At 40.9% G+C, this 16,004-nt stretch overlaps 1 protein-coding gene across 2 annotated transcripts in view; it reads left to right on the forward strand.

Moving 5' to 3' along the window:
- Positions 1-16,004, forward strand: part of map3k15 (mitogen-activated protein kinase kinase kinase 15) — a 41,009-nt gene that overhangs the window by 10,307 nt on the left and 14,698 nt on the right. For both annotated transcript variants that reach the window (XM_030079297.1, XM_030079298.1), the window contains exons 5-18: positions 1,225-1,393; positions 2,670-2,776; positions 4,102-4,272; positions 4,572-4,684; positions 5,995-6,154; positions 7,595-7,745; positions 7,851-7,958; positions 8,667-8,716; positions 9,800-9,895; positions 10,047-10,134; positions 11,852-11,985; positions 12,080-12,207; positions 13,451-13,581; positions 14,234-14,339. In XM_030079297.1, the coding sequence (XP_029935157.1) occupies positions 1,225-1,393; positions 2,670-2,776; positions 4,102-4,272; positions 4,572-4,684; positions 5,995-6,154; positions 7,595-7,745; positions 7,851-7,958; positions 8,667-8,716; positions 9,800-9,895; positions 10,047-10,134; positions 11,852-11,985; positions 12,080-12,207; positions 13,451-13,581; positions 14,234-14,339 (1,712 nt within the window). The remainder of the gene's footprint in view (positions 1-1,224; positions 1,394-2,669; positions 2,777-4,101; positions 4,273-4,571; positions 4,685-5,994; positions 6,155-7,594; positions 7,746-7,850; positions 7,959-8,666; positions 8,717-9,799; positions 9,896-10,046; positions 10,135-11,851; positions 11,986-12,079; positions 12,208-13,450; positions 13,582-14,233; positions 14,340-16,004) is intronic.

The raw sequence follows: 16,004 nt of genomic DNA on the forward strand, positions 1-16,004 counted from the left end.
ACAAGACGCAAATGTCTAAAAACAATTTACTTCTGAGGTGATCATGTCTTATTTTAAGTGTAATGAGATATTTTGACTAGTAATAAGACATTTTTGACTTGAAATAAGACAAATAATCTTGGTAAGATTTTGAGTTTTTGCAGTGTAATGGCATCAAAATCCCCTTACAGTTTGTGTGCATTTACATCAGATGTGGCTGTGGTTTCTGCCAGTGTGAGGAAGGAGTGTGTGTGTGTGTGTGTGTGTGTGTGCATGCGGAGTGTGTTGCAGCCGCTCCGAACATGAGCATGAGGCCTCCCCTTCCTCCGCTGATGAATCCTCGTGAAAGACGATGCGAGGAAGATTGAGTGTCGGCCTGCCTGCTGGATGAACTCACACACACTCTCTCCACACACACGGCTATTTATTTAACTCAAGTTTAGGCGCTCAGCTCACACTGGCTTACAAGACATATTCGTACTTTAAGGGGCCTCTTAAACATAGGCAGGCAAAGTAAATCATGCAAAAAAAAGTCGTCAGCGTTTTAAGTGGAGATTTAAAGGGCAAATCCACCCTCAGATACTTTTACACTGATTAGATTGTATTATTTTGTGATGAAGTGTTTTTTTGGTTCATATTTTTCCTCTTCCTAAGAATCCCAAATTTGTTGCTTTTAATCCAACGGGCAGATGAATACTTGTAGCTGGCTAGGTGGCCATGTGCATGTGATTTAAACACCCCTCACTCGTGGTTTGTCGAACACAGGCTAGAAAGAGGCTAGAAAGAAGCAAAACCAGGTGTTTACCATTAATGTTTAAGATTTAAAAATGTCCTTATCAAATTCTGTTGTTGTTGTGCTGAAAAGGTGATGTAACTATGGCCAGTTATGCATGGCGACAAGAAAAATAGACCCAGAAATGCAAGAAACATCCCTAGAGACTGTTTTGTAACAATATGGATGTCTTTTTTTTTTTTGTTGGTGGCTTTTCCCTTTAAAATACAAACACAGCTTGTGTCAAAGTGCTTCGTAAAAGGGATGAAGTACAAAGCAGAGAAAAAAGGGAGGTGGAGAACAGAACACAGCAGCTAAATGAAGACTTAAGGGGACGAAGAGCCTGGTTAAAACGTGAAGTGCAAACAGCAGAGCATAAAAGAGCAGAGCCTTTCACTTTCTCTTTCCCTTACCCTCTCCCATCATCTCTCCCTCCCTCTCTCTCTCTCTCTCTCTCTCTCTGTCTGCTGCAGCGCCTCCTTTAAAGACACCCTGCTGAACGACATCAGGAAGGCCAGGGAGAAGTACCAGGGCGAGGAGCTGGCCAAGGAGCTCTCCCGGATCAAACTCCGCATCGACAACACCGAGGTCCTCACGCAGGACATCGTCATGAACCTGCTGTTCTCCTACAGAGACATCCAGGTGGACTCACAAACACACACTGATGTGATGCTGCATTAACGGGTGACGATCATAGATATGCACATTTTTAATGAAGGCAACATTTAGCATCACATTGAACCGTTTTAATGCACTAAAGGATGCTTTTATCATGGAAAAAACTCACATATATGCAATAATGACAAACAGAGATTATGTTTTAAGGGCCTAAGAAATGACTGGAGGGGGACTTTAATATGATATTACAACATTTTCATCATGAAAACATAAAGAGAAAATAGCAAAAATGAAGTAAAACAACGTGCATTTTTCGTTTAGCCTGGCATAGTGACTGCATCATCTTAATGAAGAATGTACTTGCAATGTACTCAGTAAACTAAAGGTGCAACATGCTGCGTTTAACATAAATCATTTATTCTTTCATTCATTTTCCAAACCGCTTATCCTTGTAAATGTCAGGGAGGGGGGGTGCTGGAGCCTCATTGGCTGTAGCATGAATCATAAACATGTTAATTTAGTTCGTATAATCATCATAAACAAATGAGGCCGTCGCCAAGAGGACAGGGAGCATCTGCCGGCCTCATAACTGAATTTCATATTGTGTCAGTGGATTTCACTGGAAATCTGTTTCTCAGAATTAGAGATGGTGGAACGAGCTCAAGGCCAGTGGAAAAATCAATTCCAGCATGTTTGTCATATTCAGTGAAACAAAAGAGGAAACAAAGACATGGCAGTCAGTGCCTACAAGCGGGAGGAGCCACGAGGAGCAACAAAGTCTCTGGATGTTGCAATGAAATGTGGCCTTAAAACAAACAAAGAAACACAAGTACAGTTGTGCGTCACTATAACACGGTTCACCTCGCAGTTTCGCGGATTTTTTTTTTTTGCAATTTTGCATGCTTTTTTTTTTTTTTTTTTTTTTTTTTTTTGTTACTGGACTTATTTTTCTACGAAGGTTTGAACTTTGAGAGTGTTTAAACAGGAGAGAAAAGTGAGAAAATGTTAATGCCTGTCTGATAAAAGTGTATAAAGTGTGTAGTGAGGGGTTTTACAGCCTTAAAACATCTAGAATAATTGTAAAAAATAAAGCTGACTACAGATTTCGCCTATTGCGGGTTATTTTTAGAACGTAACTCCTGCGATTAACAAGGGACCACTGTACTGACAACTCACCGGAAGCTTCCACTTTGTTTTTGGTTAAAATTTGAAGGGATATATTGATAAACACGTACACATTGCACCTTGAAACAGCATTAGATTTGGTTTTATGTGATGTTTAACGTTCTCTGACCGTCAGGACTACGACGCCATGGTGAAGCTGGTGCAGACCCTGGAGATGCTGCCGACCTGCGACCTGGCGACGCAGCCCATGATCCAGTTCCACTACGCCTTCGCCCTCAACAGGTACACAGCGCCCGCACTCAGGTCCAAAGGGGATTTCTCATTTAGTGTAACTCGGCCAAGAGGGAAAGCTCCACTGCTCAGGGGAGATTTGAGGGGTTTTGTGTTTATGTCGGAAAATAAAAATATGTGCCCTGCTTACTCCTCATCATTTGAAATTTCAAATACCCTCGAAACTGTTACTATTTTGTAATTCACCAGTTCAAAGTACCACTGTAAATTGCAGGGATTTATTTTACTCAAAGTGAATATTCAAGGTTATGATTTTTCAGTTAAAAAATAAAAAATAAAATGGGTGTGCCTGCTCTGTCCTGCCTTTTTTACTATCCTGGCCGACATCCCTGATTTAATCCAGAGGCTTCTACAGCTGCTCATTCCTGTCATATCATTACAGGGTCATTTGATGATGGATGCGATTCATGACATCCAATATGTGTCTGAGCTACACGGTCTCGAATTTGATCTTCCTAACTTTGCCAACGTTGTGTGTGTTTGTCCACCGAGTTTGATGGACGGCCTCTAGAAACTGCGAAGGAGAGCTGGATGACATGAGCCGCAATTTACTTTACTTTTCATTCTGAGCCACCTCGAGGAATAAAAGTATTATTATTCCACTCGGTAATTGCGAAGGCTATTAGGTATCCATGGAAATTAAAACATTTTCTGAGGTTAACGCAGATTTAGAATTACAACCCATTAAAAGTTGGTCTTTCGGCGTAAATTGCCCCAAGGTTGAGGGAAATTAAGCACATGGATGGGAATTTAATGGGCCACTGCTCCGTATCTCAGTGGAGAATAAAATGCATTTTACGCATAATGTTTAAACAAAGTGAGAAATTACCCAATTTAAACATATTTGGCCCTTTTCAGTCCTTTAAATTGAGCTTTTCCAGCCTTTAGGGCAGACACACTGTCTGCATTCTTTCCCTTTTGAAAATTGCCCATAAATTATTTTCCTCTCACACAGACGTATCACATCAATATAAGTGAAATATAACATAAGTGTTAGTGCAAGTAGTCACATAAAAAATAACTATAAAACTTAAACATGGATCAACAACACATCTGTATCAGGATGCATGGAATGTAATTCGTGTATGTGAATGTATTTAAAGGTTAATTGATGCCTTTAATTACAGCAATAGCATAACACTGAGGATAATAAGAACGCTAAAATGGATTCAAATCAAGAAAAAAATTAGCATTAACTAAAGGTCTTTAACATGTTGATAACTTTTCTCCTTCTCAGAGATAGCAATGCATAAGTCAACACAAAATGTCAGCCTAACACTGGTGAGGTGTGTGTGTGTGTGTGTGTGTGTGTGCAGGAGGAACAGCCCTGGCGACAGGGAGCAGGCTCTGAAGGTGATGCTGCAGGTGCTGCAGTCGTGCGAACACCCGGCGCCGGACATGTTCTGCCTCTGCGGGCGGATCTACAAGGACATCTTCCTGGACTCCGACTGCAAAGACACCAAGAACAGGGACAACGCCATACAGTGGTGGGAGCACAGGCAGCTCAACACACACACACATCCGATGTCTGTCTTCATTTTTTGCATCTTTTATTCCTATTAAATTATTCTTGGTCGTCATCTTTACTCTGCTTGGACGACCACAAAGAAATTCAACAATGTACAATAACTCTAATCCCACCCATCTGGCAGTACAAATATCTGAAAACAAATGAATAAAACAATTATTCACCACTGTTATCAGGCTGAGGTTGGCTACATCTTACTGTTTATTTGCTTCTTCATCTGTATGTCATCCTCCATCCCAACCCACCCATTCCCTGCAGGTACAGAAAAGGTTTTGAGCTGCAGCCCACTCTCTACTCGGGGATCAATCTGGCTGTGCTGCTCATAGTTGCTGGTCAGCAGTTTGAGAGCTCCATTGAACTGAGGAAAATAGGTGAGAGGAGCCTTGTTTTCCTGCGTGTTCTTCTTTCTTCTTTCTTCCGAGGAAGTCCTACTTCCCATGCGCGAAAAATCACCAAACTTTGCACAAAGGTCCAGTCCCATGTCAGATTACCTCAGCTGCAAACACAAGCCAATAGTCCTGATGGTGGCACTACAGCAAGCCTCTAAATTTCAAAACTTTGAAAATTTATAATAAATCAACCATATGTGCTACAGCTTTGCAACTTTCCCCAAAATGTAGCCCCAATACTGAAGAAACTTTTGTACCCTTTACAATTAAAGTCAGTTTTTCACTTATGGAGCAAATGAATCATTGTTAAAAACAAATTACCAACATCTCCATGCTGTCTAGATGCAGTATGTGTATTTTCAGATTTTTGTCTTGATGACTGATTTTTTTTTTTTTTTTTTTGAAGTGGCTTGAAATCTGCCTTTCCATGCATAGGCAGCTGCTGTCATGTGACTGGCTTAGTCAGTTTGTGAAGCCTCACATGAATTGACACTTGCCAATTAGCTCAGTGAGATACAGTATTGTCCTTCATGCTAGAAATTGTGAGTTCAAGCCTCAACTGATGCAAAATGCCACCTTTCTTTTCATCTTCCTGTTCTCCACTTGTTGCTCAGAATTGCCTAAAATTGCCTGGCCCCGACCACTACTGCTGTGCAGCAGCTATAATTGGCCTTGTGCTTCAGTGAGCCTGAACGTATAAGCCTGGGCAACGGACTCTAGTTGTATAATTAAAGTAGAAATGTAGCTACAGTAGGTTTGGAGCACCAAATAGTTGTTTTATGTCATATCTGAATTGTTTTGAGGCAAAATGTTTTTCAAAGGTGATGCAGTTACTTTGAGCAGGTTTTCTGAATAAAATATGTCAGTATTTATAGTCTATCTGATGTGCATGTAGTCTCAACATAGAAGAAGAAGACTGTGGAGAAAGGGGAGTTGCATTATAAATGTCTTCGGTCCATAGGAAAACTGGGTGTCAACAATTCATGATTAAATATATAACAAATGGAATCACTTGTAAATACTTTTGATGCTGCATATTAAGCCACTGCTGCACATAGGGGAATAGTTTTGAAGAGAAAAAAAATTGTCTGCTTTCCTGCCTTAAAAATTATACACATGGTCTTGTAACCAGTGGACTGAAACATGCTAGTTTTTTGTTATTCAAGAAATAATGATCTGCTCCACTGTTACAGAATGGATGCAGGACCTCTGCAAAGGAAGCCGCTGTATTTCCAGCGAGCTGCCACTCGTCCCTCTCTAACAGCTCTCTCCCTGATGCTGTGTGTCTTCAGGTGTGAGGCTGAACAGTCTGCTGGGCCGCAAAGGCTCCCTGGAGAAAATGAATAACTACTGGGATGTGGGTCAGTTCTTCACTGTTAGCATGCTGGCTAACGACATCCCCAAAGCGACGCAGGCCGCCGAGAAGCTCTTCAAACTCAAACCACCTCTCTGGTAAAAAAAAAAAAATAATAATAATAAATATAAAAAAATGCATTTGCAAGCTCAAATACAGAAGTTGTAGTTTTGTTTTTCTTTGTCCTTGCAAAATGATCACTGGCTTGAGAATGAAACTGATTTCTCATTGAAGGTCAGTATATTAATGTGCTTAACCCTATAAAGCCATTTGTATCATATATGATACACATTTTCAATTCCGTTTTTCGTTTTCAGTTTAATCAATACTTGACCAAAATACTGTTGTATACCTTTGAACACTTCCCCTGTTCACCCTGGACCATACCATTGGCACTTCAAGTACATATCATATATCACACACCAGAAAGGTCGTGTAATAACATATTTTTTGATTTTTTTTATATATATATATTTTGTTATAGGACTAAATAAAGGGTTCAGTTTTAAAAAAATTGGAATTTTCTGCCAATTCTTTCATAGTTCAGGCTTTATAGGGTTAATACCCACTTTTTAAAAAATCATGGCAGCAATTTGTGAGGGTTATGTGACATTTCATAAACCTAGTTGGGTGCATATAATTTATAATTCTGACTCTTATTTGTGCAATGGGATATTTTTTAACACCTTTTCGTTGATCTGATCACCTGTAGAAGTGAGCGGTTACAGTTTTTCTTACTTACGTCTTACTTCTTCCTTCAGAATATTATCATATACATATAGTACCTAAAATACACTCTGTATTCACACTAGAGGGGAATTTCCACTTCACCTGACCTGCATGTTTTTGGACTGTGGGAGAAAACTGGATGATGTTTTTTTTTTTTTTTTTTTTTTCTATTGCAGCACCAGTTTGTAATTAAGACTGATATGATGGGTATATTTTCACAGAAAACATTTTCCCAGAGCAACTTTAATTTTACCGCCTCCTTTTCTCCACTACACTGCAAAAACGCAAAATCTTACCAAGATTATTTGTCTTATTTCAAGTCAAAAATGTCTTATTTCTAGTCAAGATATCTCATTACACTTAAAATAAGACATGATCACCTCAGAAGTAAATTGTTTTTAGACAATTGTCTCTTGTTTCTAGTGAAAATTCACTTGAAACAAGTGATAATTTGCTTGTTTCACTGGCAAAATTTGCCAGTGGAAAACGTGAAAATTTACTTGAAATAAGTGAAAATTAGCTAGAAACAAGAAACAAATTTTGCCAATGAAACAAGCAAATTTTCACTTGTTTCAAGCAAATTTTCACTAGAAACAAGAGACAATTGTCAAAAAACAAGTTACTTCTGAGGTGATCATGTCTTATTTTAAGTGTAATGAGATATTTTGGCTAGTAATAAAACATTTTTGACTTGAAATAAGACAAATAATCTTGGTAAGATTTTGAGTTTTTGCAGTGTACCTTTCCTCCCATGTTTCACTTTCTCTTTCCGCTCACACTGCTTCCTTCATGCACTGTTCTCTCCCCAGGTACTTGCGCTCAGTGGTGCAGAACCTGCAGCTGATCCAGAGGTTCAAGAAGCAGATGGTCGAGCATTCGCCCCAGCGGGAGAGACTCAACTTCTGGATGGACATCATCGTCGAGGCCACGAGGGGCACCACCAACGGGCTGCGCTTTCCCGTACAAACACACGCTCAAACACGCCGAACTTGTACGCCCCAAAATCACACACGAACACACACACCTTTATATCGTTTCTCTCTCTCTCTCTCTTTGGTGCTCCAGGTGCTGATTCTGGAGCCCACCAAGGTGTACCAGCCGTCGTATGTGTCCATCAACAATGAGGCCGAGGAGAAGAACGTCTCCATCTGGCACGTTTCTCCTGCTGAAACGGTCAGAGCGCCACCTCTCTGCCTCACCCCATTTGTCACTTCTGCTTTCTTAATTTATTGCAATGCATTGTTGATAGATATATGCTTTTTTTTTGCAGAGTTCGTGGTGCATGGCCTTACTCCTGTAGTCCTCTCTGCCGCTTTCTCTCCTTTATCCATCTGTATTCTTTTATACTTCCTTTTCTCCAATTACTACCATGTTTTTTTAACCCTCCTAAAGAGTAGAATGGCATATCTATATGGGTTGAATATGGCTTTTTTTTTTTTTTTTTTGACAAAAGGCCAGGTGGGTTTAACTTTGACAGCTGGATAAACGTCTCACAAGAGCCAATTTCACAACGAGCCAAATATCGACAATAAAAATAATTATTGGAAAGATACGATGTTGTTTTTAAAACCTGATATCGTTTGATATTAATAGTCCGCTGATATACAATATCAGTCCATCGCTCTACAGTTGTGCTCTCTCCCCTCTGCTCCTCATTCGGTGGCATTAAAGCCGGGCTAGCAGGGAGGCCTGGCGGTTTGATTTATCTAGAGCGAGCATGTGGCCTGCCTGGATGGAAAGGTCACTAATTCGATCCTCACAAAATGTCAAATGTCCCGTCGTGGTGTCCGTCAGCTTGACACTCGTCACGGGTTACGCTGCAAAGAATACGTAAGAGTAAATGTGTGAGAATAAAAAAAAAAATGTTCTGTTTGGTTCCAGAAAGGGATCCACGAGTGGAACTTCACCGCGATGTCCATCAAAGGCATCAGGTATGGAAGCCGAACACCTGCAGAGCGCCATGAGAGGGATTATACGCACAGATCGGAAACTAAACTGTGTTCAAGTACCCGAGCTGTTTCCTTAGGCATGTTGACCATGATGCAGCAATTTAAAAATATATATATACACTACTCACAAAAAGTTAGGGATATTTGGCTTTTGGGTGAAATTTATGGAAAATGTAAAAAGTTCACGCTACAGTGATATTATATCATAAAAGTAGGGCATTTAAGTAGAAGCATGCACTGGTGATTTCCTCATCTCAAAGAATTTATTGAAACAAAAGCCAACAACAGTGGTGGGTATACCACAACAAAAAATGTCAGTGTCAATAACTTGTCATGTGCCCTTGAGCATCAATTACAGCTTGACAACGACGTCTCATGCTGTTCACAAGTCGACTTATTGTCTGCTGAGGGATGGCATCCCACTCTTCTTGAAGGGCGGCCCTCAGGACATTGAGGTTCTGGGGTACAGAGCTCCGAGCCTCTACACGGTGACTCAGCTGATCCCATAGGTTTTCTATGGGATTCAGGTCTGGAGAAAGTGCAGGCCACTCCATCTGAGGTACCCCAGTCTCCAGCAGCCGTTCCCTAATGATACGACCTCGATGAGCTGGAGCATCAAACACCTGATGTGAATTTTGCCGTTAAACTCCTTGTTAGAGAACAGCAACTTGTGCAAAAAGTACTGAAACACTGAACAGTTGGACATGTGCATTCAAAAGTTTACAGAAGGTCACATTAAGTTCACCTGTAAAGGTTAGAATGCATTTTAGGTTCATCCTGAAATTTCACCCGAAAGCCGAATATCCCTAACTTTTTGTGAGTAGTGTATATCTACATATTAACCCTAAAGTAAACAAAAATCTCCTAATGTTGGGCTGGAAAGTCATCATGCAGCATTTGAACTGTGCAACATCATGCAAGAGGCTTTGTGTGGTTTGTAATTGTAACAAATGGGAATTATGTACGTTTATTTTTCTTTAAAGCGCCGAATGGAAGTGATTAAAGCCGATGGTAAAACAGTCAGAAAACAAAATGTCCCATAAAGACTCTCTCCTGTGTCTGCAGCATCAGTAAGTTCGACGAGCGCTGCTGCTTCCTCTACGTCCACGATAACTCCGACGACTTCCAGATCTACTTCTCCACTGAGGATCAGTGCGGTCGGTGAGGACACACACCTCTAGATGTGTCTGTGTAGGTGTTGGTGTGTGTGTGTTTCCGTGTACCTACATGTTCCATGTGATGGTTGGCAGTTGGAGGCAAATAATGTGTGTGTTCAAGGGTGGAAGGTTCATGTGTGTGTGTGTGTGTGCAGGTTCTGCTCCATGGTGAAAGAGATGATATCTGACGGCACAGGGAATGCTGTGGAGCTGGAAGGGGAAGGGGATGGAGATACTCTGGAGGTCAGGATGTGTGTGTATGTGTGTGTGTGTGTGTGTTTATGTTGTGTCCTGTCGTGACTCAAAACATGCACGACTGTAAGAAAACATGTAGAGTTTGAGCTGACATCCTCTGCTCTCACAAAATAACTGATAACGCAAAATTAAAACAAACTAAAAGGCACGCCGAGTGAGTAAACCTCTGCCAATACTAACAAAATATTACTTATTGAACTCGTACTATGGAAATTGATTCCCTTACCCTGCACAAACACACACCCTTAGGATTTGGAAGAAGAAAAAGGCAGAAATGACACATTTTAGATAAACAGGAAAATTTGATAAATTGTTGCTTCGCCCAGAATCGATCTGTCTGCCAAATCTCACCAAAATCTATCGTACATTTCTGGGATATCATGCTGACAAACTAAGAAAGAAGAGAGTAGAGGCCTGTACCATAAAGCTGGATTTCGGCCTAGCGAGCTAACTTCAGGCTTAACCCTGGCTTTTCTGTACCATAAAGGTGGCTTACTTTTTATCGGGCTACGTTGCCGTGGTAACTGAACACCTAACCTGCTCCGGAGAAGGTTAAGTCCAGGATAAGTGCTCTGGGCTCTGGGCTCCTTTAGGTTTCCATTAGTTTGCTCATATTTAGTATTTAGGGAGTCTGCCCTGAAAAGTCCACATAAGAGTTGATGCCAGATGTTTTACAGTCTTTACGTGACAGTGAAATAATATTTTAACCAGCAGAATAATCACGAGGCGTCAGATGCTTTATGAAATTAAATATCAAAACCAGTTGAATCAAAGTGACGATTCTGACGAAACTCAAACTGAGGGCAGAGGTCCAGCGAGGGTCGCCCCTCACTGTTAGAGAGGGCCAGTTCCTCTGCAGGAGTGTATGGCTGAGTGGGAGACACATTCATTTACTGAACACATAAATGTTACTGTAGTCAGATCTACTCGTGCCGTCATGGTGGGGAAGTCAGATTATAATCCCACTAATTTACGCATTGACACAGTCGGCGATTTTTTGCCAGCATTCCTTGCGGCTTTTGGCTACTGCAACTGTGTTGCCTTTTGCCTGGATTATTGATTTATATTCCTCGTATTTATTAATGATTATTGTCTGCTCCGTCGTTGTGAAGTATGCGGCTCGGGTAGATTTTTCCATGTCTGCGATTGGTCGTATGCAGCAAACACCGCCCTTTTTATGTGAGCGCGCACAGTTCTAGATTGGAAAGCCTGGGTTGAATCAGTGAGTTGATAGCCGCCTCGTTAAGTGAAGCCAGATAAGTAAGAGAAAGCCCGGCTATGTTAATCCAGCTTTATGGTACAGGCCTCTGGTCACATAAAATAAGATTACATAAGTTAAGATAAGATAAAATAAGTTTGTGACTTAAGAATGTTTTGCATGATGAACATGTGCCGTTTTGGAAATAATAATAATAATAATAATAATAATAATAATAAAACTTTATTTGTATAGCACCTTTCATAGAAGAATTGCAGCTCAAAGTGCTTCACAGTAAAATGAAGAACATTTGAAAACATTAAAATGAAACATTAAAAACAGCACAGGGTGGAATTAAAAAGAAAAAGCTAAAAACGAGAACTTTGAAATAAAACAAAAGATGCAAATAAAACAATAAAAGAAATGAGCGCCTCAGGTTTGCGTGTCTTTGCTGCTGCTGCTGGACCGTGTGTGGTGAGTGATGATGAGTTTTCGTCTTCGTCACAGTACGAATACGACACCAACGAGACCGGGGACCGGGTGGTGCTCGGGCGGGGCACCTACGGAGTGGTGTACGCCGGGCGGGACCTCAGCAACCAGGTCCGCATCGCCATCAAGGAGATCCCAGAGAGAGACAGCAGGTAGGGAGGAGAGGACTGTGTGTGTGTGTGTGTGTGTGTGTGTGTGTTTCATCTTTTGCTCAGTGAATATGTCACCTCTCTCTCTCTCTGTTAGATACTCCCAGCCACTTCATGAGGAGATCGCTCTTCACAAGTACCTGAAGCACAGGAACATCGTCCAGTATCTGGGCTCTGTTTCGGAGAACGGGTACATCAAGATCTTTATGGAACAAGTCCCCGGAGGTGTGTGTTTGTGTGCACGAGAGAGAGAGAGAGAGAGAGAGAGAGAGAGAGAGAGAGAGAGAGAGAGAGAGAGAGAGAGAGAGAGCAGAATAAACAGAGAGTCCTGTTTACCTCTGGGCTCTGCGTTGTGTTTCATGACATACGAGATGGTTTGTCGTTGCCATATTAGTAGTGGTGGGGGAGAAAAATCAACCCAGCACAGTGTAAGGAGATACAGTATGGATCACAAATGCTGATATTGTACCACTGCAACATTTATGACAGGTTTAATGTGTCGGTCAGTGTTTGTGCTTGACAGTCCCAGTATGTATCATAATATATGGTCTCACAATATTGTGTGGCTTCTGTATGCCCGAGCAGGCATCGTTATTCTCGTTCATGGACATTTTATTTACTTATATATTTTATTTTCCACTGCAAAAACGCAAAATCTTACCAAGATTATTTGTCTTATTTCAAGTCAAAAATGTCTTATTTCTAGTCAAAATATCTCATTACACTTAAAATAAGACATGATCACCTCAGAAGTAAATTGTTTTAAGACAATTTTCACTTGTTTCAAGTGAAAATTCACTTGAAACAAGTGAAAATTTGTTTGTTTCATTGGCAAAATTTGCCAGTAGAAAAAGTGAAAATTCACTTGAAATAAGTGAAAATTAGCTAGAAACAAGAAACAAATTTTGTCAATGAAACAAGCAAATTTTCACTTGAAACAAGTGAAAATTGTCTAAAAACAAGTTACTTCTGAGGTGATCATGTCTTATTTTAAGTTTAATGAGATATTTTGACTAGAAATAAGACATTTTTGACTTGAAATAAGACAAATAATCTTGGTAAGATTTTGAGTTTTTGCAGTGTATTTAACAGGGACAATACAAAAAACAGTGTATCAAGTTATAAAACATGAAACCGTTGCATTGTATAAGGGGTTTATAGCTGAGGCTAGTTTGCGACCCCAGTCCCTGGTTGGGCCTTTCTATACAAGTATCTACAATACGTAGTTAAAAATAATCCATTAGACCGAGGCATGCATAAAGCTCTAATCTGTGCGGATTCAAAAGCAGTGACAAAAGCAATAACATTTCCTAGATCACAAATGTACAAAATTACAGTCATGAAAGCCCAACAGAAGGCCGATGGTGGACAAATGGTTGGGCTCTTGGCTGCGGAGCCGTCCTCCTGTTTCACGATCGCTTTTGGACTCTGCTCCTCTCTCTCTCTCTCTCTCTCTCTCTCCCTCCAGGAAGCCTGTCTGCGCTGCTGCGGTCCAAATGGGGCCCGCTGAAGGAGGCAACGATCATCTTCTACACCCGGCAGATCCTGGAGGGGCTCCGATACCTGCACGAGAACCAGATAGTGCACAGGGATATCAAGGTGGGTGTAACCACGGCCACCGGCGCCCTTCCTGCAGTGCAGTTTGTGGTCAACACTTGATCAGCTGGCGACCGTCATAATGCATTACACCCACCGGAGGAATAAGAACATTTTCTGTACAGCATTAATTAACTTCTTAACCGTTAAAGCTCCTCTAGCCCTTACTGTTATGTGAAAATATACATTTATAGGAGCATTTCATCCTCCCACACTGAATTCCTTGCAGATCCACCGTATTTGACCAAGTGAATTTTGCATATGTGGTAGAGATGGATACGGGCACTCTTGCGAAATTGGGACAAATCAAAATATTGATGTGAAATCCCAAACTTTCCCCTAAACAGCAGAGAAAGGTGGACTTGTCTTTGAAGGATCAGTCTCCTCACCTAATTTTGAACTTTTAGCCCTCAGAGCAACAAACAAACATATCCATAATACTGCTTTAAAAGACCCTATACTCATATGACATTAGTTTGATAGTATTGATAATATTTTGACATTTGTGATTCAGAGGTATGTAAACCGCTTCACACATTGAAAAAATGGGTGAATTGAGTTTCTACATCTCTAACCACCTCAAAAACATTCTTGCTTGGTCTCTCTCTCTCTCTCTCTCTCTCTCTCTCTCTCTCTCTCTCTCTCGCTCCCTCAGGGTGATAATGTACTGGTGAACACCTACAGTGGTGTCTTGAAGATCTCAGACTTTGGTACCTCCAAGCGGCTGGCGGGCGTCAACCCCTGCACCGAGACATTCACCGGTAAATGCAGCTGGTGTCCTGTAAAAATCCTACGACGTGTATTTTTGCCTGTAAATGACTCACGATCACTAATCCTCAATAATCCCCCCAGTTTAAAGTGTAATCTGGGCGACATTGTAAAAGAGGGAAACCTCAACTGTCGCCCGAGAATAAATAAAGGTTTCAATTCAATTCAATTCAATTCAATAGCGGAAAATGTCAATCAAAGCGAAAATTACACGGTATGAAGCTTTATTATCCACTGACCTTTTCACCACAGTAACAACTAATATTTAAGGAAAATACAAACACCATGAGTCGAGTTTTCATAAAGTTCGGTGATTCATGTCCAGCTTGTATTTCAACCTGGGCTCCATAAACAGAGTCATAGAAACGCCGCTCTCAGACGAGAGTAAATATCAAATGACCCTCAAAATGTCAAGAGCTACTATCAACCTCTATGGAAACACTCCCAGACACATGTGAATGTACAGGCGCATGCACGCACACACACACACACACACACACACACACACATGCGCGTGTGCACATTCATGGCCATCTGGCCTGCTGCAGCAGCCAGCCAGGAATGTAATTAGATTAGCAAATCAAGCAGAGGCAGAAGGGTGTTTACCTTTCATTAGCAGGTGTGTGTGTGTGTGTGTGTGTGTGTGTGTGTGTGTGTGTGCGTGTATGACAAGAGGAGGATGAACCAGAACGAGATATACTGGAAGTCACGTTGAGTTTGTGCGTGCGTGTGTGTGTGTGTGTGTGTGTGTGTGTGTGTGTGTGTGTGTGTGTGTGTGCCTCTCCCTCATTCTGCTCCCTTTTTATAGCTCGCTGTCTCTCCCCAGAACATCTTTAACTTTTTTCAGCTCAGTGTTTAGACCAGCATTTATCAGTGTTTTCATATAAATTATAAGAATGGACATCCATCTAAATTTTTTTTTTTTCCCCACTCAGTACTTGTATAGGACGTGCAGAAGAAAGGAATTGATAAATCAGTTTTTTTTTTCTGTATGTGGGAAAATAAAACACGAGGGAATCAATATATTGTGTTCAGTTATCAGTTCTTTTCTTCTAAAGCTAGACCGTTATTTATTATTATTGTTATTATAGTTTATATCAATATGTAGACCAATATTGAGACCACTACATAGATGATAGTGGCGTATACAGGTATTGATATCAGTGTATAAGTTGGTTGATGTGCAGAAAAAGTACATATTGCTTTAAAAGGCACTTGACACAGAATTCCATAGATGTAAATAAGTGTGTTAATTAATTAAATGTTATGTTTTCTGACATCGATTTGCTCACCATGTCAGCAAAGTGCTCTGAGCTCCGTCCTCGGCACAGCAGCTCACCACATCTGTTACAAAGCAGCCAGCGCTGCCAAACTCCAGTTTTCATTTCCTGATCAAACCGCAACATCAAAAACAGCTGTTACTCTGAAAATGAATGTGTGCAGTATGTTTTTTTTTCTCTTTTATTCTATATAATGTTTGGATTTGGCATTTGGCCTGCAGTGTAGTCAAAGCAGGGATGAGGTTGTGGATCACTGTTAAGGTGAAAATCAAAACGAGCTCCAGATCGGTATGGCAGGTGCAAGTCCACATCTCTGCCTCAGTCGCTGAATTCAATCACGCTTTATTGACACAGCTGAAGGATTATGGCCTGTCCTTA

The sequence above is a fragment of the Myripristis murdjan genome, chromosome 20, assembly GCF_902150065.1.
Source record: "Myripristis murdjan chromosome 20, fMyrMur1.1, whole genome shotgun sequence".
Classification (NCBI taxonomy): Eukaryota; Metazoa; Chordata; class Actinopteri; order Holocentriformes; family Holocentridae; genus Myripristis; species Myripristis murdjan.